The 24,429-nt window shown below is 39.6% G+C and overlaps 1 protein-coding gene across 18 annotated transcripts in view; it reads right to left on the bottom strand.

The window, feature by feature from the left end:
- TENM3 (teneurin transmembrane protein 3) overlaps positions 1–24,429 on the bottom strand; it is a 1,604,633-nt gene that overhangs the window by 12,578 nt on the left and 1,567,626 nt on the right. For all 18 annotated transcript variants that reach the window (XM_060778662.2, XM_060778660.2, XM_060778663.2 and 15 more), the window contains 2 exons: positions 6,215–6,390; positions 5,428–5,663 (listed from right to left, as the gene is read on the bottom strand). In XM_060778662.2, the coding sequence (XP_060634645.1) occupies positions 5,428–5,663; positions 6,215–6,390 (412 nt within the window). The remainder of the gene's footprint in view (positions 1–5,427; positions 5,664–6,214; positions 6,391–24,429) is intronic.

Genomic DNA, 24,429 nt, shown 5'->3' with positions numbered 1-24,429 from the left:
CAATGCATCTGATATGTCTTGTTTAAAATCCTTAGTAAGCCTAATATATTGTATTCCATCTACTTGTAAATATGGTCTAAACAGCACACAAAAGTGCACAATGAGACATGGTTGCTTTGAAAATTCTCATCCATCATTTTCTCAGAAAGGAAATTCATGTTCAGCTAGTGAAATCTATGCTAAATATTTGACCATCCTGTACATAAACACTGCACTTTGGCAGGTCAATTAATCACACTTCCTTCAGTTGTGAAATAAGCACTGTTGCTTGAACCATTGTCAAATTGCAATGGTTCATAGTATCAGAGGCTGAAGATATGCCTCTTTACTTGGGGTGGAAGTCCAAGAAGAAACATGAAGCCTGATTTCTTACTTCTGGATGTGTCGCTGTGGTCTGAACTGCTTTGTTTTTTCGGAGTATTTCCTCATAGCCTTTAAAATGGATTTTTTTCCTCTTTAGAGACTCAAATGGAGCTAATGTTTAAAGGGGCAGAAGTTAAGGTACAGGAAGTATTAATCAATATGCCCATGTTTGTAGAGGTGCAGTTAATCTGAGGTATAGACTTTCCTTGTGGCTTAAAGCTCTAGCTATAACCTTTTGCTTTACATCAAAGTTTTGTTTTTAGGGAATTTTCTTTTTTTTAAAACGGGCAGATATAGAAATAAAAACCCATAATTATATGGTAGCCAAGGCCATGTAAAGCAAACAGTCAAGAGGAACATAACATCTTGGGCTGACTGTAAAATGCAGTTCAATTTTTGCAAACTAGTTCCAGTTGAATCTCTTAAGAAAACCACAAAGGTCCGGGGGGGGGGGGGGGGGGGGAAGAGATCTGCTACTGCCAAATAAGCTGAGGTTTTGAAACAGACCCTGCATGCTACAAGATATTATTTATAAATATAACATGGTCCCATTAGGTATTGATATGATGCTCCAAATACAGGATCATGAATGTTGCATCCAAAGCTGGTCTTGTCTAATGATGGGAGAAGAGGAGAGAAAACAAAAACTGTTGCTTAAAAACTGCCGTTCTGTATTGTCCACTTGGAAAAAAATTCAGACATAGCCAGTTGAAGTCTTTAGAAGGTGACAAAATTCAAAGAAGAACTGCGGCATTTAGTAACAGTAAGTAAATAAAAGTGTGGTCAAGAAAAACAATAGCCCATGATAAGAAAAAAGAAATCTCTCATCAACCATAAATATAGTTACTAGAACAATCCTATAAATATATGGGCAGGATTCTAAATGCCTATAAGAATTTGGAATTAATTGAAGGTTAGGAAAAAATTGTAAGGACTATTTAATTTTTTTCGTGTCAGGAGCGACTTGAGAAATTGCAAGTCACTTCTGGTGTGAGAAAATTGGCTGTCTGCAAGGACGTTGCTCAGGGGACACCCAGATGTTTTACCATCCTGTGAGAGGCATCTCTCATGTCCCCACATGGGAAGCTGGAGTTGACAGACAGGAGCTCACACAGCTCCCAGATTTGAACCGCCAATCTTTTGGTCAGCAGTCCTGCCAGAACAAGGGTTTAACCTATTGCACCACCGGGGGCTCCTATAATAACAGTACCCTATATACTCATATATAAGATGAAAACTTTTAGTAAAAAAAATTGACCTAAAAAACCTGGATCGACTTATCCATAGGTCAGTGTGAGTACTGCATCTTAATTCTTATCAAAAAAAAGGAACTAAGAAGCGTGGCAAAAAGCAGAAACTCTGTCCCAGGAAACCTAAAGGAGGACCAACCTCCTTTATGCTTTCCACCAAGGTGTTGCTTTTGGCCTTTTTAATACTTGGGCAGGGAAATGATGGCACCTTGACTCTTGAGTTGGCATTGGTGATTTCCCCACAGAATGATTCACAACTGATCCGAGCATCACTTCAAATTCCATAATGTAGGCCCCAAAACTTGCCCTCAACAAAAATGAATGCATATGGTATTTACTTCTAAATAAATATATTTAGAATCACAGATCTATGACAGTTTCTGACCTGCACTGCAGTTATACAGATAAGCTCCTAGATCTGAGATGAATAACCAGATGTATTTGAGGTGGAAGTCCCATAATTTCTGATCCCTTGCTGTAGACAACATCTGTTGGGAGTCCAACCTCACCTAGTCGGTTGGATGTTCTGTATTCTTTTCCTACATCCTAAAATGTCCATTATTAGTACTAAAGATAAAGGATTCCCCTGGACCTTAAGCCTAGTCATGGCCAACTCTGGGGGCTGGTGGTCATCTCCATTTCTAAGCCGAAGAGCCAGTGTTGTCTGTAGACGCCTCCTGGGTCATGTGGCCAGCATGACTGAATAGAATGCCATTACCTTCCCGCTGAAGCGGTACCTATTGATCTACTCACATTTGCATGTTTTCGAACTGCTGTTAGAAGAAGCTGGGGCTAACAACCGGAGTTCACCCTGTCCGTGGATTCAAACCACTAACCTTCTGACCAGCAAGTTCTGCAGCTCAGTGATTTAACCCGCTTCACCGCTATGGTTTGTTCATTATTAGTACTATTGAACTATTATTAGCCCCGATGGCACAATGTGTTAAACCCTTGTGCCAGCAGGACTGCTGACTGACAAGTCAGTGGTTTGAATCTGGGGAGAGAAGGTTGAGCTCCCTCTGTCAGCTCCAGCTCTCCATGCGGGGACATGAGAGAAGCCTCCCACAAGGATGGCAAAACATCAAACATCAAGGGATCCCCTGGGCAACATCCTTGCAGACATCCTATTCTCTCACACCAGAAGTGACTTGCAGTTTCTCAAGTCGCTCCTGACACAAAAAAACAAAAAGCTAAAAAGGTCTAATTAGTATCCCACACTTTAAACGTAAGCCAGAAGACAGTGGGAATGTATACATTAAAGTGGCGTAAAATGGATTACAGTAATTAATTTGTGCTATGAGATTGCTACTAGTTTAGGCAGCTCTAAAAGGGATTAAGAAAAATGTATGAAGGACAAGACTATCTGTGACGGTTATGCATGGCAAATGTATGCTACTTCAGATTCAGATTCAGAGGAATAATCCTTTTAAATACAAGTTGCTGGGGAGCAACAGGAAGAAAGGCTATTGTGTTCAGGCATTATTTGTGGGCTTTGCAAAGGCGACTCATTCCTTGTTGTGGAAAACACGATGTTTGACTACTATAATCCACTGGCCTGAACTATATGGGACAGACATTAATATAACTGCCTTTACTGGAACAGTGTAAGATTAATCTTCTTCTAGGAGTACATCTCTTATTTGGAAAAATATTAGTAATATTCTTTTTCAACAGATCTTGAATGTATTAGAAGAATTTGCAGCCTTTAAGTCAGAAGATTTACAATATTAGATAATCAAAGACACCTACCATGGGAATGATCCATAAATAAAAAATATATTATTTGTTAATGTGTAAGGCAGTACAGAATAATTAAGAGTTCAGTGTTTTCTAGATGCTCACAGGACATTTAACTGAGAACGTATAGTATGTGGATTTTCATTAGGTAGTTGTTTGAGTGCCAGTAGGTAATTAAATTGAAATTACATCTGAGACCGCTCATTCACAGTATGCTTCCAGAATCCTTTGGTCCAAGCATCATTTGTTTCCAGTGTTTCAAAGGAAAGTAAAGAAAAATGCAACAGAGCCCTGTTGTTTAGACTATAGTCTTATAATTCATCTGAGAATAAATCCCGCTGAAAAAGGGATTTTGCCTTCTTAGGCCAATCAATTTCCCCCTACTCTTCCACTCCTCTGCAAAGGTTGCAGGGTATGTGTGCCTGGAAGTGTATGCTTCTGTGGATACACTAGTCATGGGGTGCATCTACACTATAGAATTAATGCAGTTTGACACCACATGACGATTGCCATGGCTCGATGCCATGGGATCATGGGAACTGTAGTTTAACTAGGTCTTCTCTGTCAAAGGGTGCTGGATCCTTACCAAACTACAATTCCATAAATCAGGGCTGGATTCCATAAACCAAGGCAGTTAAAGCAGAGTTTAAATGCATTAATTCCACAGTCTAGATGCACCTCTAGTTATACCCTATGAGAGTGGTTCTCAACCTTCCTAATGCTGTGACCCCTGAATACAGTTCCTCGTGTTGTGGTGACCCCCAACCATAAAATTATTTTCGTTGCTACTTCATAACTGTAATTTTTCTACTGTTATGAATTGTAATGTAAACATCTGATATGCAGGATGTATTTTCATTCACTGGGCCAAATTTGGCACAAATACGTAATATGCCCAAATTTGACTATTGGTGAAGATTGGGGGGGGGGGGGGGGGTTGATTTTGTAATTTGGGAGTTGTAGTTGCTGGAATTGATAGTTCACCTACAATCATGATGGCATTGAACCAAACTTGGCACACAGAACTCCCATGACCAACAGAAAATACTGGAAGGGTTTGGTGGGCATTGATCTTGAGTTTTGGAGTTGTAGTTTGCCTATATCCAGAGAGCACTGTAGATTCAAACAATGATGGATATGGACCAAACTTGGCACGGATACTCAATATACCCAAATGTGAACACTGGTGGATAATAGACCTTGACATCTGAGAGTTGTAGTTGCTGGGATTTATAGTTCACCTACAATCAAATAGTATTCTGAACCCCAGCAACAATAGAATTGGACCAAACTTCGCTCACAGAACCCCCATGACCAACAGAAAATAATATGTTTTCTGATGGTCTTTGGCGACCCCTCTGACACCCCCTCGCGACCCCCCGAGGAGTCCCGACCCCCAGGTTGAAAAATGCTGCTCTACGAACTCTTACAGGCTTCTCAGCTCCCTTTTCCACCCATATGTGTTATAGAGTAAAAGCATGGATGACTTCAGAAAAGACCAGCTTATCTTATACCAGGCATCCTCAAACTGTGTCTCTCCAGCTGTTTGGGCCTCCAACTCCCAGAAGCTCCTAATGAGCGTATTCAATTGTCAGGGATTCTGGGAGTTGAAGGCTCAAACAGCTGGAGGCCACAGTTTGAGGATGCCTGTCCTATACCACCGTTTCATAATGAAATAGACATTATGTCTTAAGGCAAAATTTTTAATGCATCACATATAAAATAATGGTACACTATAACAATAACAACAAAGAACATGAGTGCTTGGGAAGGAAATTAATTCCTAAGCGCTATGTTATTGCCTTTAACATTAACTTTGGCCGAAGAGTACAAGCTCCATGCATTTTTTTAAATACACAGATCAACACACAAATGTTAAATCTAAGAGAGAATGTCCTCTATCAAGATGCTGCCTTATCTCTGAAATCTGTCCTTATGTTTTAAATACCAAAGACCATTCCACTTCTGATTTCAAAACATTTGCCAAAGGAAAATAATCATATTTAACCCATGCAAGCTCATGCTGTTTCTTCTGTAGACCATCTTCAAATAGGAGTGAATTAAAAGTATTACTCACTCTGAGCTTCCGGCCAAACACATTGACTTTGCCTTGGGCTTGTTCTTTCCGGAACCGCCATTCCACTAAATTCTGCCCATTTTCTCCCGGAAGAGTCATGTTTCTTTTGGCTACAGTTGGATTGGCTGTGCCAGCTAAAACATGTGGCTCTGTCTGGTAATGTGTGTCAAGGCCACTGGCATAGATGATTCTGAGGGATCCATCATATCCAATTTGGTAGTTATTTCTTAACTGATCTGAAATGTAACAAAAAGGCCGTATACATTGAAAGCTCTGGCTTCTTACAAAGATGAACCGTAATAGAAATCAAGTCAGTTTTTCTGTTGCTTTTTACACTCTGCTAGGCATTTTGAATTCTTCAGCTTTCATGTGGCCTCTCAGCATTACTACCTGGCTGATATATTTGCTGGAAGTAAGAACAGTTATTATTGGAACATTTCTGTGTGCTTCTGCATTCACTGCACTAGAGGTAATTCCTGCATGGATAGGAGCTTGATACAAAGGTTTTTGATCAAGGTGAATGAATAAATTTAATGCTTCATTTGCAGTTGGTTGTAGATACCAATGAAAATATTTGGGTCAGTTACATAAGTAAGGTTAATTACACACCCTAAATATAGCTAACCCACTTTCCTAACTATGTTTAATAATGAGTTATAATATTTTTCCATGCTGATATTCCATTTAATACGTAAGAAATTGGATGATATCATATGTGGATTACAATCGGGTTTTAATCCTTTTATTCACCACAGAAAAAAAAATCTATTCAATCTGGTTACTGTACCTTGGACCATTGTGTAGAAAGAATCAATTGATGATAAGTTTGAAGTGATGCTGACATCTTCCTCTCTGCTAGATGATTCAATGTCAACTGTAATTGCCCTTTCCATTTCCCCATGTAGGTTGGTGACCACTCCCGTTGGAAATGTGACATTAGTTAGCCGCCCTTCACTGTCGTAGCTAGAACAGGTAAAAAGAAAACAGAACAATAAGAAGGAAGAACAAATTGTTTTTCCTTTCCGATTAAAACTAACAGAAAATATCAGATGCTAATGTTGTTAAGGAATCCTTGGTTTTTGTGCTTGAGTTATGCACAATGAGGACTTCAAACAAGCTTTGAAGTCATCGAAAGCCTATTTAACACACAGGAGCCTCAGTGGAAGAGAAAACAGATGGATCTCCAGTTCTGCATATTATTCTTTGAAGTGTGACCAAATCCTGCTGCACATCTAATTTGCCGTTTCAAAGGGAACATGTTTGGTAGGGATAAATTGCTTCACATTCTGAACTCGCTTCCCATAATCAGGCTAGATTTAGTTCACTCTTATATGAATGTTATCTCAGGGGCTCTTGAGATTTTTTTTAAAGCATGGGCCTTATCTTTTTATGAAGAAAGCGGACCTCTTCCACTTATGTTTCTGGCTGCATTGCGTTCTCAGTATTACAAGGATAAGCTTTACTAGAAGCACTGTTTCTCTGCTATTACCTGGTCCCTGACACTTACGTTGGGAAAAGAAAGTCAGACGCGAAGCAAAGTGAAATTGTTAATGTAAAATGAGTAACAAAACACAGTTCCTTGGAGCATTCCTTTCCTCATTTCTGTCGTATCTCTGTGGTCTTCATCATGTTTATAATAATAATAACAATAACAATAATTTTATTCTTATACCCTGCCACCATCTCCCCGAACTTGGGGCTGCTTACAAGAGTGAAGCACAAAATACAGATTAAAAACCACACAATAAAACAACAACAACAACAAATAGTTACACAATATTTCCTTTCTTGGGTACAGGTGCTGATACGTAGAGCAGGGGCCCTCAGACTTGACTGGATGGTCCGCGATGTCTCTTCCAACTCTATGATTTTACAGTTAATTGCTATTTCAAAGTTCATCTCAGATCATTAGACTGGATCTACCATACACAATCCAGTACAATTTTTATAACCATGTATTTCAGGGCAAGTTAACTACCACAGCTTAATGTTTTGTCGAAGGCTTTCATGGCCGGAATCACTGGGTTGTTGTAAGTTTTTTCAGGCTATATGGCCATGTTAGAGGCATTTTCTCCTGACGTTTCGCCTGCATCTATGGCAAGCATCCTCAGAGGTAGTGAGGTCTGTTGGAACTAGGAAAAAGGGTTTATATATCTGTGGAATGACCAGGGTGAGACAAAGGACTCTTGTCTGCTGGAGCTAGGTGTGAATGTTTCAACTGACCACCTTGATTAGCATTTGATGGCCTGGCAGTGCCTGGGGCAATCAACAGACAAGAGACCCACTTTCCATGCCATTGCAGAACGTCATTGCAAAAGCACAATGATATAATGAAAGCCGATGACATAATTTCCTTGATACTTAAAATACCGCAGAATAAACTGTTATGAAACTGCTCTGAAATGGAAGAGCTCTACAATTTCTAGAAATGTCTTGAATACCCACCAATGAGACCTATTAAACCCTATTAAAACAATTACAAATGTATGCTTTGGTTTTTTTTAAAGTAAGTCAATGACAAGGTGTTATCTTGAGACACCAGAAACATGATTTAATATTTAAAGCATCAAATCACACCTTTTCAAGATCCAACTAAGTCATATCAGTGCAAGTATTGACTATTGTCATTAACAGCTGATCTGAAATTATATTGTGGTCACTGGTTTCAGTCTTTATCCTTTTTCACAGTGAAGCCACAATGAAACTTGTCCATTTCATATATCATTTCCAAAAAGGGTGATTTGTAAAAATGTCAGGCTGATATAAAACCTATATGAAGCATTTCATCACAAGTTTTCATTTCATTTTTTAAAAATTTAATTCTAATTCTTGACATGTATCAGACAAGATTCAGAACACATTGCGGTTGCTGTACTCATTTTTACACCTCAACTTTAATTTTTCTATTATAGATTCCATCTGCCTGAAGCAAAGTCTGAACACAGATAGGAAGAAGGAAAATGGGATTTTTTCTGTTCTTGTTAGAAAAAACCTCTGTCCTGCCTGCCACCTGCAATACTTCTGTACAAGGACAGCTTCTCTATAGTAATAATCATCATCTCAGGCAGTTGACCTTCTGCTCCTTTAACAACTGGAATTCTCTCTTCTGATACCCATCCTCTTCAATGACATCCACACCCAGCTTGTTATTTATTCTATTTTGTACCCAATCTTTTACAACTGTGCCTGCAATAATAATAATAAAATGAAATTCCTGGAATCAAAGAAGTATATTCAAGCCTAATTTGTCTGATTTTATTTATCACATTTTATTATCTGGCCTTTCTTAAGACAGAGAAACAAAAAAACTGGCTCCTAATTCTCACAGCCAAATCTAGTGTGGGCAGATGCTTTGCATGCATGCTGCTATTTTTGGACGTAACCACAAAAGAATTACCAAGTGCTGGAAGAAAGGGCCTTTTTGTTTCCTGGCTACAATTACCATGGATGACTGAGGAGGGAGGGCACAGTTCACACTGTGAAAACACTTTGCAATTCACACTTGCACAGAGGTCTAGGGCAACTTCACAAAGTCTACACAAAACTGCCACAGGCTTCTGAGCAGACTCATCGTATCATGGCCTACCCAGTACAAGTCGATACCACCTGTACGTCTTAGTATTTGCTTGCCTACAGTAGCTATGCCCTTTGCTTGAACTGTCCTCCCCTCCCCGCCCATCTTAGACAAGAAACTTGATGAGATTTAATGATCTTAAGTTACGGGTAGAAGATTTCAGCTATACATTTGGAGAAAATTCTTCATGGGATGAATAGTTTGTCAATTACATAGAATCTGGCCCAGGATTCTATAGCTCTTCCAAAAAGGTTAGGTTTATATATATTCTTACAGGTGCATCTTAGTGCTTGCTTGGTACTACCAATATTCTGGTAATAAAATGTTCTGCTTGCAATTTCTCCTTCCCTGGCCAATAAGACACAGACCAAAACAAACCATATGGGATCATCTGCTGGTGAGTAATAGCACATCTATCTGAAAGCTCAGTGTTGTTGTACATTTATTGGGGGATAAAGTTGCCCATTAATTGCTGCCTCATACCTTCTCTCCCTGACGTGGAGGCAGCCCAAAGGCAGACAGTCTTGTAAATGTTGTCTACTCTTGTGAAACTGGGCTTGGCACCTGCTGCAGCTTCTCTCTCTTGCCCACTTGCCACCTGGGCTTCCTCCCTGCCTCCCAAGCCATCTCCCGGCTTCTCACTCGCTCGCGCCACCCTCAACGTCTCCCAAGCCATCTCCCAGCCTCTCTCTTCCCCCAGCTTCCTCTTTGCCTCCCAAGTCCTGCCTGAGTGCTCCTGAAGCGGTTTCCCATTTTGCTTTACTGTATTATGTGACTGGAATGCACATGCTGATTTTGGCAACATAATTTAGCCCAAAAGGTGCACATTATAGTTGAGTAAATACGCTATTATTACTCTTCTCTCAACCCTCAGTGGTTGCCAAACATAGGTCTCCTGACACCATGAAATTAGGAAGTCAATCCTGTCCCATAACTCTAGGCCTGTGTCCTTCCATATATGATTCTGTTTTAACAATGTGATTTTTGTATGTGTACATGTTTATGTCTGTAGGCATTTTAAAAATTAAGCATACAGGGTGAGAGTGTTTGCTTTTGAATATATATGGTTACAGAAATACTGTGAAGTTCCATTGATTTCATTGGAGAGTGTTTCATAACCCAGACAGGATGCTGACCTGATTTTCACTGTCTTCTACTGCACTACTCTGCAAAGCCTCTATTGTAAGAAATGCCTATAGGCAAATTTTATTTCCAAGTAAACAAATAAGGATCAGACTGCTAAGTGCCATTATGTCATCTTGGAATACTCAATCTATGCTGTAGTCAATTTCACAACTGGATCAATTCAAATGCAATGTAGGCAATTTCAAAACTCAAATATTTATTTATTTGTTTATCTTATTTATATCCCACCTTTCTCTACCCCGAGGGGGACTCGAGGCAGCTTAAAGATCGCACCTCCACAGTACCTTAAAATATCCTGAATTAAAAATTAATACGTAATAAACATAATTAAAATACATTCCAATGTATTCACGCCATCCCCTACCTGGTCGTTGTACTTTTCTATAAGTTCAATTCCACTTAGAAATATATATATACTAGCTTGGGGACCCGGCGCTGCCCGGGTTATTAGAGAAAGAAAATGTATATCAAGGTTGGTGTTTATCAGTTATTTATATGGCACGCAGTGGTCTCAGGAAGTTAGTGAAGGTACTGTGAGTCCCATCATCTGTGGTCCATCATCTTCCAAACTGCACCAGGATGGAGAGAGGGTCATGGGGGCTCTGTGTGCTAAGTTTGGTCTTGATCATTCATTGGATGAGAGTCACAGCAGTCTCAGAAAGTGAGTTAAGGTACTGCAAGTCCCATCATCCATAGTCTCCCTCAAACATCATCAGAATGTTGAGTTGGCCATGGGGGCTCTCTGTGCCAAGTTTGGTCTTTATTGGTATTTGGATGAATGTCACTGTGGTTTCAGGAAGTGAGTGAAGGTACTGCAAGTCCCATCATCCATTGTCCATCCTCCTCCAAACAGCACCAGGATGTAGTGTCTCTCATGAGGGCTCTGTGTGCCAAGTTTGGTCTTGATTGGTCATTAGATGAGGGTTGCAGCAGTCTTGGGAAGTGTGTGGAGGTACTTGAAATCTCATCATCCATAGTCTGTTCTCCCCCAAACCTCACCAGAATGTTGAGTTGGCCATGGGGGTTCTGTGTGCCAAGTTTGGTCTTCATCAGTCATTGGATGAGGGTCTCAGTAGTTTCACTAAGTGAGTGAAGGAACTGCAAGTCCCATCGTCCATGGTGCATCATCCTCCAAACCGCACCAGGATGTAGAGTGCATCATGGAGACCCGGTGTGCCAAGTTTGGTCCTTACCGGAAATTGGATGATGGTTGCAGTGGTCTCAAGAATTGAGCAAAGGTACTGCAAGTCCCATAATCCATGGTCCATCCCCCGCCAAACCACACCAGACGTAAAGTGGGTCATGAGAGGTCTATGTGCCAAGTTTGGTGTTGTTCAGTCATTGTTGAGGGTCGCAGCAGTCTCGGAAAGCGAGTAGAGGTACTTCAAGTCCCATCATCCATGGTATGCCCTACTTCAAACCGCAGTAGGATGTAGAGTGGGTCATGGGGGCTCTGTGTGCCAAGTTTGGTTTTGTTCGGACATTAGATGAGGGTTGCAGCAGTCTTGGGAAGAGAGTGGAGGTACTTGAAGTCCTATCATCCATGGTCTGTCCTCCTCGAAAGTACACCAGGATGTAGAGTGGGTCATGGGGACTCTGTGTGCCAAGTTTGGTCTTGATCAGTCATTGGCAAGGGTCTCAGTGGTCTCAGGATGTGAGTGAAGTGACTGCAAGTCCCATTATCCATTGTCAAATTCTTCCAAACCGCACCAGGATGTAGAGTGGGTTATGCGGGCTCTCTGTGTAAATTGTGGTCCTGATCCATCATTGTTGGCAGTTATAATGGTTTAGGAAGGGAGTGCAGGTATTACAAGTCCCATCATCCATGGTGCATCCTCCTCCAAGCCGCACCAGGATGTAGAGTGGGTCATGGAGACTCAGTGTGCCAAGTTTGGTCTTTATCGGTAATTGGATGAGGGTTGCAGTGGTCTCAAGAATTGAGCAAAGGTACTGCAAGTCCCATAATCCATGGTCCATCCCCCGCCAAACCACACCAGGCGTAAAGTGGGTCATGAGAGGCCTATGTGCCAAGTTTGGTGTTGTTCAGTCATTGGAAGAGGTTAACAGCGGTCTCAGAATGTGAGTGATGGTACTGCAAGTCTCATCATCCATGGTTGCAGTAGGATGTCGAGTTGGTCTTGCAGGCTCTGTGTGCCAAGTGTAGTCTGTATTGGTAATTGTCTGACTCAGCCCCCTCTGGCCTTTTCCTTTCCTCTCTTAGTCATCTCGGAATCTTGGAATTGAGGCTGGCCAATCAGAGACCATATGCAAATTTCCTTCTCATGTCCCCGTTTCTGCCATGAACTCTTTTCTCCACCAGGGACTCCTATTGAAGCTGGCCAATCAGAGACCATATGCAAATAGCACCACTGCGGCAGCCAATCCGAATGTTGGAACTTTCAGGCTGGCCAATCATAATGCTGGCACATACACCGCCACACCGCCGCACTTTTGTCCTCCACATACAAACTTTCACCTTTATTATATGTATAGATATACTACATGACTTTCAGGTGTTAGAATATGGCAACATTACACCATCAAGGCAGGGTAACACAAATCAGTAGCACAAAACGAGATTGTTGCAACTTTACAGATTTACCACCAGAACCCAAGTCACATACTGGAAATAAGTGCTGCTGATGTCAATGTAATCTATTAATTAAACACCTAATTGAAGTGGACTAACTGAAGAAATCTTGTTCCAGGAAACAATTAAGTCAGAGAGCTCACAGGTTGCAGTATATGAAATCAAAAATATATCGAAAACACAGGTGGGAAAACGTTTTATAGTCTGGGTGGGATGAGGGAATTAAGTGTGGCTGATAGAGTAAATAGGGCCAAAAGCAAAATGGGTGGTGACAGATGTACTAGCCGATGTGCAACAGATTCCAGCGACACAAAATACAGTTCAGTTCTATGCAAGAGATTTCAGGCATGCAAATTACAGCACTCAAAGGAAAGAGGAAGGAAGGGCATTCTGAACAGAACTTCTCCCTTCCCAAGAGATAGCTTTTTCAACAGTATGTTCGTTACACACATTCTTCCACAAGACAGCAAGCAGTACTATTCTACTCTTCCTTTCCTTAATAGATTTTCTGTAGTAAGGGAAAAGATGCAGCAGTGGGGACACAATTCCATTAAAATCTCTCCATACAGAAGTCAAAATACAGTATGTATATTTGTCTGTCTGTTTGTACCACAAAGGCTGTTGCTAGGTAAAGTGGCCCTTTGTGATGTTACTGAGAAAGAAAAGTGGCATGTATGAAGGGAAGGCAGGAAAGAGCCACAAAGACATCCTGCCCACCATTGCTATGGAGACATTGTGAGGTAGGTCCTCTCAGAGTGAGAGAAGGGAGAAAGTAGGTAGGTAGTGTTCCCAATGCCAGGTATATATGCTGGTACAACTATAAAATAAATAAATAATATCTCTACCTCATTTTAGTTTAGATACAAGAGTTTTGGCGTGCTGTTAGAAGAATAATGAGGAAGTTCCAGAATCTAGAGGCAACCACTGAGAAAGCCCTCTCTTGCCTGCCCACAAACCACCCACAAACCATTCTTGCAATAATGGCAGGATTGCGAGAAGGGTCTCTCCTGAGGCTCTCTGAGCCTAGGAAGGTTCATTTAGGGAGAAATGATCTGGGAAACAGCTTTGATTTAAGCCATATAGAGCTTTATTACGAGCATTTACTTGCTGTCTATGAAATGGATTGTGTGGCATGTCTTAAAGCTCAATGTCTATCTTTCTGCTTCAAGCACTTTCTTGGCCCTAAAACTTTTTAAATTTTTCTGGGTTGAGGTTCTACCCTGTTTAACCTAAAATGCTGTTCCATTTCTGATTAGTTTGCATCTCAGTCCCTTCAACAAAAATGTTTAAATTTAGTGGCACGTTTAATAGGTTCCACTCTACACAAGTCAAGTGCACGCCATAACTCTAGCCCTATGCTCTTCCATGTATGTTTAGAACTGGCTGGAATTATATGCCTCTTTGCAGCACATGTCTACTTCCCTCTGCAAAACCTTTACAGGGGGAATACTCATTCCCTACCAGTGATATAGGAATGTCAATTAAAAAGCCAAGACAACACTAACTAGGATGTTATCAAATAAACTGAGTTTCTATGCATTTATATACTCTCCATGAATGACAGAAGTGTTTGAAACAGCAAATCTGGTAAACGAGGAATGGGTATTTTCCTATAGTAATAGCATATAAATCTGACAGCAGAATGAACAATGCTATTTATGTAGTCGGTGAACACAGCGCTGAATAAGCTTCACAGCATCGTTCTACTGTCTAGATAGATAATGTGTCAAAAAAGCAAGTTCTGTGTTGTATAGAAAGGAACAGAATAAAAGAGGAAATTATACCTCACTTTTGCATAGCACTGCTTGTTCTTTTGCTCCATGTTGACATGTACTGAAAATCCATCATTATGTGGCAATTAAAGTTTTTCATCATGCTTGTTAGAGCCATTACATGGAAATTTGCATATATATATCAATTAGCATGTTTAATGGGGGAAAAGAAAACGCTGGTTAAAGTATTTCCCTAGCGTTAGTAAGCCTAAAAATATGTTGTTTTTAAAAAAATATTGTTCACTTGAAACAAAAAAAATCAAGTTGAGCTTCCTATACCCAAACTGATTGGTTATTTTGATATTAATCAGCTACACAGTAGCCTATAACACTATTCGTTAATAATGTTAACCTAGTAATGTTGTGAATACATGCCACAACCGGGACAACATCCAATAATGTCACTCAGCAGGCACAACAGCGGACTGAAGCCGGATCAAAACTGACATTGATTTTTGAAGTACATTATACCAATCATTTTCCCAAAGTATTTTCATACTTAATTATTTTGACACTACTTTGGTAGCCATATCTTGTATAGTTTCTTCACTATCCAGTATTTAAAAACATATAGAAGTACAAGTTTTGAAGATCTGGGACTATAATAAAAAGAGTTTCACTAGTACCATAACAACAGCTATCAAGAGTAACAAAACAAAACCAAGGAGAAAAAATATTTTATTTTCAATGTTTTCAACTTGATGCCTACAGCAATTTTAATATATTTATTTTCAGCAAGTTTGCTTTGCTCGCTTAAGTTGTTATATTACAAACAATAGCATTCATTATGAAAACAAAGCTACCAGTACTTGCATTGTAAAGTTTTGCTGTTGGGTGCCTTCAAGTCTGTTCTGAGTTATGGTGGCACTAAGGTGAAGTTACCACAGGGTTTTCTTGGCAAGTTTTGTTCAGAAGGATTTTGCTATTTATCTGAGGGAGAGAGGGGGTGTCTTAAGCAAAGTAATCCAATTGGTTTCCATAGCTTGAGCCCGGATTTGGCCATCAGGAGTCCTGGTCCAACACTCAACGCATCATATCATGTTGGCTCTATAAGGAAATATATGAAACTATAGCTACACTACACTAAATAATGTTTGGTACTCTGCTTTTATCAGAACTGTAATTCTAACTATAATGTTACTATGATTTTATAGACAGTTTTATTTTGTTTTGTTTTGTTTATCCTCCTAGCAATTCATCCTCCATAGCAATGCTATGAATTCACCATTATTTGGCCAAGGCAACCATGTATTTCACTTCTTCTAGAGTAAGTTGAAAATAAACCAATTTCAAAAATGGAAACAAAGGAAAATAATTAGTAGCTTAACAGGCCAAGACAAAACATCTCACTTCATTGAGGGATTTAAGTATAAAAGAGGCCAGACACTCCCTGTGAATTCCATACCAGTGAGGAAATGGCTGGACCTCAGGAAATAAATAGGAATATTAATGGTAACACAACATAACCTGGCAGCTAAGCAGATTTTTAAAAATCCTTACTTTAATATGATAAAGCCTTTGTAAACAAAATTGAAAGAATGCTGATGTGCCAAGCTAAATTGATACAATGTCAACAATAATTTGCAAAATTTATTTAATGTGTGTCACAACATTGTTGACAAGATTACCAAAATAGAAAGAAGAAAAATACAAATATAATACTGCACGAGGAAGAACAGATTTGAGTCCTTGGGGATAACTCGTGAAAGCAAGAGAAATGCACAAAACCTGAGCTACATGCAATAGCCAAGATCGTACACTGCTCAGTGTAACGTAAGAGTTCCATAGACTCCCCAGTTACCACCCCAAAAACTCTTGATTTTGCTTCAGAGTGACCATTGTGTAGGTGGTGGAGAGCAGGAAAGTGGCTCGTGTGATAGAACCACTATCAGTGCTGTCCCTGCAATTCAAACCCCTCAACTGCCACTCACATTGCCCTTTTATCCTTAGGATCTCTCCCTTGATCACTTGGGTCTCAAGATAGCCTCTATACTGGATAGGTGGCTGTGTTGATCAGTGGGTTTAACATGGTAAAATATGACTGGTTCTCCTTTTATATTCTTAAATGAAAACAGACACAGTTGGAAAAAACCCCAGTAAAATGTATTAAATAATAATAAAGTTAAACATGACTCTGAACTCTTTCACATCCCACTCCAAAACCTTATTCAGCAATTCCTTTCTTTCTAAGTGGCCTTCACTCTGTCTCCAACTGCTCTAACTAAAACACTTTTACATTTATATTATTTTATTTGAGTCAATTTTTACCCCACTTTTCTCCCACACCAAAGTGAGATTCAAAGTGGCTAACAATATAATCAGAACATACAAAGTAAAAATTAAAACAGATTAAAACCTGATAAATTCCTTATAGCAACCTGATTATCTAAAACTGTTAGCAATAAAACCCTATTTACAAATATAACTTACATATTTAAGGCCATTAATTAATCCCATTGGAAGCCAAGTTCCCATACTCTTGGATCTACATACAAGCCTCTCCTTTAAAGGTCCTGAGAAGGGGAGCTGTGATTGGCTGGATCCTCTCAGGCTTGCCCAGTTTCTTGCTTTATGGCAAATGTAAGCAGCTTGTATATGCCACCAATGGGATGCTTGCTAGCGTTGCCAGAGTGAAAAATAAGGATCACTTCTGCTTGTTAACAGGTTGTATGACAAGTAACACCTGCTGAAATTTCCTTTTCTACACAACCAATAAAAGTACAGTAGTTATTTCCATTTTTCAACCTGGCAACCCTAATGCTGGCCTAAGTGTACCAGAGGTAGAGAATTGACCAGAAACCACTCCAGAAGGGGAGTGATGAAAAGAATATAAGAAAGACCACAGGCAACATATCCTTCTCTAATTCATCTGGGGACATAACAATAGATTTGGCAAAAGGTCTGTCTCTTTCTACTTTCTCTTAAGACTTCATCAAATCTGCATCTACCAAGGATGTAAAGGGTTGAATTGTATTGCTGCAGATAAGGGCTTATGTGTTTCAAAGCTACTCCATTAAAAGCTCCATGCAGAGAAAAATGTTGGGGAAGAAGTTTAGCCATAATTCATCTTTTTACAGTCTCACATTTCATATTTAAGAACATTTTCATATGTGAAAGCATTTGAAGGATATAGTTAGAAAATAGTTGGACTGCAGGAATAAATTGGGCCAACAACTCCTATTTGGATTGGGTTAGATTAATTCTGTGGGGGGAAAAACTCCTCATTTTGTCTTCCCTCCAGCCTTTACAGTCTTATGTAACAGTTTCAAAGAGATGCAGTAAAATGAACATCATTATGGTGTATGACATAAAATAGACTGCAAAAAAGCAGACACAATGGTTTATCTCAGCAGTGTAGCAATAACAGAGGCAAAATGAGTGCACTGACCCCAAATAAGAATTCTTTTATCCTATGAAATTTTGCTCCAGTCCCTACTGTTCTAGCATTGCAGTACTTTTAAATTAAAGTTGTGCATTTAGAAATATTGTTTAGACCTTGAAAGAAAAGGGGCATGCAAGGTTACTAAGAGAACATAATATAAAAGAGTTCAGAGTATCAATGCTTTTCAGTGTCTCAGGAATTATCACACAAGGCTGATAAAGCGCAATTACGGAAGGATAGAAGCACATTTGGTTGGAACCTTATCACATTTCTCTCCCATGGTCACATTTCACTTGAATAACGATTCAATTGTCACTTTTCACTGATAAGAAAAAAACTCATACATGAATCCAATATTGCTGTTTTTCCATCACTTTTCCTTTTGTGATAATGTCCTTCTCCTGCAGTTCCAATATTGCAAAGTGAAGCAATAATGTCTAAACTGCATAAATGTGCATTTGCAGCAAAAAAGTGGGGAGAGAGAAAACTAAAAAAAAAGGTAATCATTCAAGCGTGGGGTGGGGCAAACATGGATAGGAAACAGGAATTCACATTAACAAAGTGCTAGCATCACACAATTGCAGCACACTATGAAAGTGACTGTTCTATTGCGGCATGCTATGAAAGTGACTGTTCCAATAACTGTATGTTTCATTTGCTTAAAGAAAGTGATTGCAAAAAGACAACAGGCCAGGCCAGCATCATAAGGTCCTTACTCTCTGCAGTGCTAGAAAATTGGAGACAGAATGAAAATTTCACTGAAAGTACTAGAATATTTATTGGGGAAGGAGTAATACTTCCACTCCCAGAGCTCTACCTCTAGACCTATCTGCATAATCATATGTCCTAAAACAGTGGCCTTCCTTTGTACGATTTTATTTGTTTATGTTGTCAAATGGAAAAAATGTGACAGAAATCAGACAGAAATCAAGGTGCTCCCTTGATATGTTTGACTTTCACATTTTCGTACTTAAGTTAAGAATTTAACATCCTATGGAGTTTACTTTTAATTTTCACTTATGCTATAATGACAATACCCAGGCATAAGGATTTTTTTTTTTGCAGGATTAGAGTGGTTATGGATGTCTTTACCATCTCCTAAGCAGGAAAAAGTGCCCAGGGAGATAGCATCCAGATAATAAGTTATCTCCACTACCTCTGATGTAGCAGTTGTTTAACTTGCCCTCCTGCTCTTTTGCCTATGTAACAAGCAGAGCCAGGTCTGCCCACAGCAGGTGAAGTGGCTGCTGCAGCCCAGGATCAAGCAAGTCTATTCATGCTTTCACTGCCATAGAGGTGTTCTCGACTTTGGTGTCCATCTGCTGAAGGTTATCAGTCAAATACAAACCTCACCTAGCCTACTCCTATTACTAATCAAGATGACTAAGTGCAGAAAGTGTCTTCCTGCATATTCTCAACATCCCTGAACTGTGAAGTTCAAACAAACTATTCAAAATGTGCCCTCGGTTGTGGGAAAAAAAATCACAATATTTCAAACTGGAGGCAAAAGTGAATTTCAAAGCCCCGAGGCCCTTTCAGTGGAATTCCTCCTGGTACATTCCTCTGATATATTGAAAGGGACGATTCTGTTGATCATACCCTTGGCAGTGTTACTACTTTGGCATGATGACACCCTGGAGATTTCTGCATGCCAGAAAAATATCCAACTCCTCTGCATTTATAACAGAGGCTTTATAATTGTGCTTAGATCCTTTCAAGAGGAGTCAAGTGCTAAAAGTTTGTGGATGAAAGTTTCAGTGATATTTTAAAAAGCAACTATTAAGGTTTCAAGAAGTCCTACAGTTCAAGAGATTATATTGTATTTCAGCACACTATATCACAGCAGAACTTCGTGGAGCAGTTACAATAGCGTGACTGTCTATATATTTTTTTTGAAACCTTGATCTGGAAAGTTAAACCACAATCCTATGTCATAACTTTTGGCCAAAAAGAACTCATTAGTTGTAACCTATGGTCAACAGGGAGTCTTTGGCTTACCCTCAATTGCTGGCCAGGAAATTCTTTATCTGAGAACACAGTAAATCCACAAAACTCAATAGTACAGCAAGGATGAGGAAGTTCTGGTGCTCTAAATGTTGCTGGAGTACAAATCCAATCATACTACTTATTAGACATGCTGCCAAGGGCCAATGGGGTTTAGATTCTAATAACATCTGGCAAACTGAATTTCCCCTTTATGCACATTGAAGGAAACAATTTTGCAGTACTGTTGGCTAGTCCTCTTAAGTCATTAATTGTGAAGGCAGATATGAGTAATGAGAAAACTCTAGTTTGTTAAGCAACACTTAACTGTGTCTCCTATGTCTTCATCATGGAGAGAAAGTATCATGTTTTATTATATTTTATGGTATCCCTATGATGTTGTAATATAAATCACTAGCTGGATTTTACTAAGGCAAACATATACTCATCGTAGTTACATAGCCACAGTGTCACCTGGCCCAACCCTCATTTACTGGGCAGCACCAACTGTCAAGAAACAAGGGTATGTTGTCCTTTGATCAAGGAGTAGCTGTTTGATTGTTCCACTATCTCCTTTGCGTGATTTCCAATGCAAGAATCAGAGGCACAGATCCTGTTGTAATACCCTTTATTCTAGATATTGTTCAAGCAAAAGAGAGTGGGAATGTCATCAGCTGCTTACCCAATGACATCTGAACACACCCTAGTTACTTGCAGTTGCTGTCCAGCAAGTGAGACTGTTGGGATTTCATGGTTCCTTCATATTCCCTAAACAAGTGAGTTCATCAGCCACAAATATACAACTCTGGGTTATTTCATAACTGCCTTAGCAAAGTACACTTACCATCTATTTTATATTACGAAAAGCAGGATTTATTAAGATGCCAAAATCTTTCCAGACATGAGTTAGAGCAGGAAGGATCCTAGGGCTCTTATTGGAATTTGAAATTCACAACGAAGTCTAAATTTTTTTCTAATAAAAACAAACTTGCTTAGCAGTATAAATAGCAAACAGAATATGTGTTTATGAAGACCAGCCTGATTGATGTATATTTACATTTAGTTCAAAGTTATGTTATTAGCATGCTATGTGGTTTTGGATAATTTGAAAAATGAAGCTATAACCTCAGATTGTCTCTCATACCAATAAATGTGCTATATTCAGTACGTAAGTGCTCTTTGCCCATTTCTATATGTCATGACAGCCAAATAAGTACTGATCTGATGCCACCTGCTCTTCCAAATAGATTAAAACACAAGAAAAGCCATGCTAAACTAGTCCAAAGTCCTATATAGTCCAGTAGTGTTCTGTTCCCATAGTAGACCACCAATGTTACTATATAGCATCATGAAGATACAGTTGCCTATGGAAACCTTGTCAGCAAGAAATGAGCACAACTGCAGACTCTCACTTTCCAACAGAAAAATATTGCCTCTGACATATGGCCAGATTGACTAGTAGCCATTGATGGGCTGGAATGCATTTCTTCCCTTTCTAAGTTGGGTAGACATCACTACATCTTGTGGTAAGTCTACAGTTTAATTATATGCTTCCTCTTTCATCTGTCCCCAGTTTCATTTTCACACATGACATTTCTTTTACACAAACATCATATTTGTGATGGTGTAGTGCAATGCTGCCTTGAGTCCATATAGCGGGGGAATGGCAGGATAAAAATACAGTAAATAAATAAAAATGCAAATGCTTAGTTTCCTGTTGAATCAGAACCAGCCATATCATGGTGTAGGCAAAGCTGAGCTGGGTGGTCTTTGCAGCAACGTGTATATAATTTTCTGGTTCACTTTTCTAGTGCTCTTTCCAAGTTTTTAGTGTGCAATGCTGCAGAACAGAACTGATTGAACTAAACTGATTCATGCCCTTTGTTCAAGGCTAACTAGCTACGCAGCTAGGTGGAATGAAGAGAAACTGTCTGTGATGAACCATAGAAGGAAGAATGCATCTGATCGCAGCCTGAGATTTAAAAAAATAACAACTCTTGATAATGTTTAGACACAAATGGCAGTGAGACAGTGGCATAGAGCTCAGTTAGAAACTAAAGGGAAAACTTTTAAAAGAATTGTGGAAAAAAATCCCCTCAGAACTCGCTGATTAGATGTGGCATTGGGACACAATGAACCTTGATACTGTTTTTAAAAATAGCAACTCAAGGCTGAAATATTGAAACATATATACTAAAGAGTGCAGTGTTGTGTGTTGGATGTGGCCAACAGTCTCCTAAGATAAGCTACTGCTTTTATGTTATCCTTTATGAATGTAATGTTTACTAATTCATGGCAAATATTTTAGAAGATATTATTATTATTATTATTATTATTATTATTACTATTATATTTTATACTGGCTGTGTCCTAAAAATCTTATATTGGATTAACTGTTTCAATTGAATTTTGATGTAACATCAAACAAATGTTTGGCATGCATTTTATTTTCATTTTGAGAAACAAGCATTGCACTTCCAAGTATTTTGATATTGTGTTGTTGCAGGCTTTCATGGCCGGAATCACTGGGTTGTAGGTTTTTTCGGGCTATATGGCCATGTTCTAGAGGCATTCTCTCCTGACGTTTCGCCTGCATCTATGGCAAGCATCCTCAGAGGTAATGAGGTCTGTTGGAACTAGGAAAAATGGGTTTATATATCTGTGGAATGACCAGGGTGGGACAAAGAACTCTTGTCTGCTGGAGCTAGGTGTGAATGCTTCAACTGACCACCTTGATTAGCATTTGATGGCATGGCAAGTGCCTGGAGCAATCTTTTGTTGAGAGGTGATTAGATGTCCCTGATTGTTTTCCCTCTGCTGTTTTGCTGTTTTAATTTTAGCGTTTTTTAATACTGGTAGCCAGATTTTGTTCATTTTCATGGTTTCCTCCTTTCTGTTGAAATTGTCCACACGCTTGTGGATTTCAATGGCTTCTCTGTGTAGTCTAACATGGTGGTTGTTAGAGTGGTCCAGCATTTCTGTTTTCTCAAACAATACTCTGTGTCCAGGTTGGTTCATCAGGTGCTCTGCTATGGCTGACTTCTCTGGTTGAAGTAGTCTGCAGTGCCTTTCATGTTCCTTGATTCGTGTTTGGGCGCTGCGTTTGGTGGTCCCTATGTAGACTTGTCCATCTCCTGCAGAAGTGAGAGGATCCCTCTTGTCCTTTGCTGAATGTAGCATTTGTTGGATTTTCTTGGTGGGTCTGTAGATAGTTTGTATGTTGTGTTTCCTCATCAGCTTCCCTATGCGGTCAGTGGTTCCCTTGATATATGGCAAGAACACTTTTCCTCTGGGTGGATCTTTGTCTTGACTCTCGTGGCTTGTTCTCGGTCTTGCAGCTCTTCTGATGTCTGAGGTGGAGTATACATTGACCTGTAGAGCCCAGTTTAGGTGGTTCAGTTCATCTTGAAGGAGGTGGGATTCGCAGATTCTTTTTGCACAGTCTGCCAAGGCTTTAATGGTGCTTCTTTTTTTGACTTGGGTGATGGTTGGAGTTTTTATGTAGATATCTACCTGTGTGTGTGGGTTTTCTGTAAACGGTGTGACCCAATTGTTGATCTGGTTTACGGATGACTAGGACATCTAGAAAAGGCAGTCTTCCTTCATTTTCTTTTTCCATGGTGAATTGGATGTTTGGGTGGATGCTGTTAAGATGGTCCAGGAACCTGTTTAGTTCTTCTTCTCCATGGCTCCAAATGGTGAAAGTGTCGTGTCATCCACATATCTGAAACATATAGTGGGCTTTTTTTGTTGCTGTTTCCAGGGCTTGTTTTTCAAAGTTTTCCATGTAGAAATTAGCTGAGAGGGCTCCCCATAGCCACTCCATCTTTCTGTTCGTAGAATTCATTGTCCCACTGAAAGTAGCTGGTGGTGAGGTAATGGTGAAACAGAGCTGTGCAGTCTTCTGGGAACATCTGGTTGATTAGTGCAATGGTGTCTGCTACTGGGACCATGGTAAATAGAGACACATCGAAGCTGATCAGTTTGTCGTTGGTATTTAGCTTGAGATTGTATGATTTTTTTCTATGAAGTGGGCTGAATCCTTGATGTAGTGTGTAGTGAGCCCAATATGGCTTTGTAACTGTGCCACAAGAAATTTTGCTAAGTCGTACGTGGGGGATCCAATGGCACTCACGATGGATCTGAGTGGGGTGGGGTCCTTATGGATTTTTGGGAGTCCATAAAGTCTAGGTGGAAGGGCTTCCGATTTACATAGCTGTTGTCATTTTGATATTATTTGGATTTCGTGCAGCTGCTGGGAGAAATCCATCTAACAACTGGGAATGTACATTAATGACACTGAGTTCTACATTTCATTTATATATGAAACAGGTGCTTAACTGGATGCATTTTGAGTGTTCTTTAATTTCACTCCTGAACACATTTATTGGAAAGGAAATATAATTGATTTGCATAAATTCTATTACAAAGATTCAGGTTCTTAGGGATCACTGTACATGTTTTCCGGACAACAGAAATATGACTGCATAATCCGTGCACCTGCAGAATAACAAATGAGAGCTTCATTTTTCTTTTTTGTGACAACATGTAAACA

Source organism: Anolis sagrei, chromosome 5 (assembly GCF_037176765.1).
Source record: "Anolis sagrei isolate rAnoSag1 chromosome 5, rAnoSag1.mat, whole genome shotgun sequence".
Taxonomy (NCBI): Eukaryota; Metazoa; Chordata; class Lepidosauria; order Squamata; family Dactyloidae; genus Anolis; species Anolis sagrei.
Note: the sequence above shows the minus strand (reverse complement) of the source record. Positions and strands in the feature narration are given on the sequence as shown.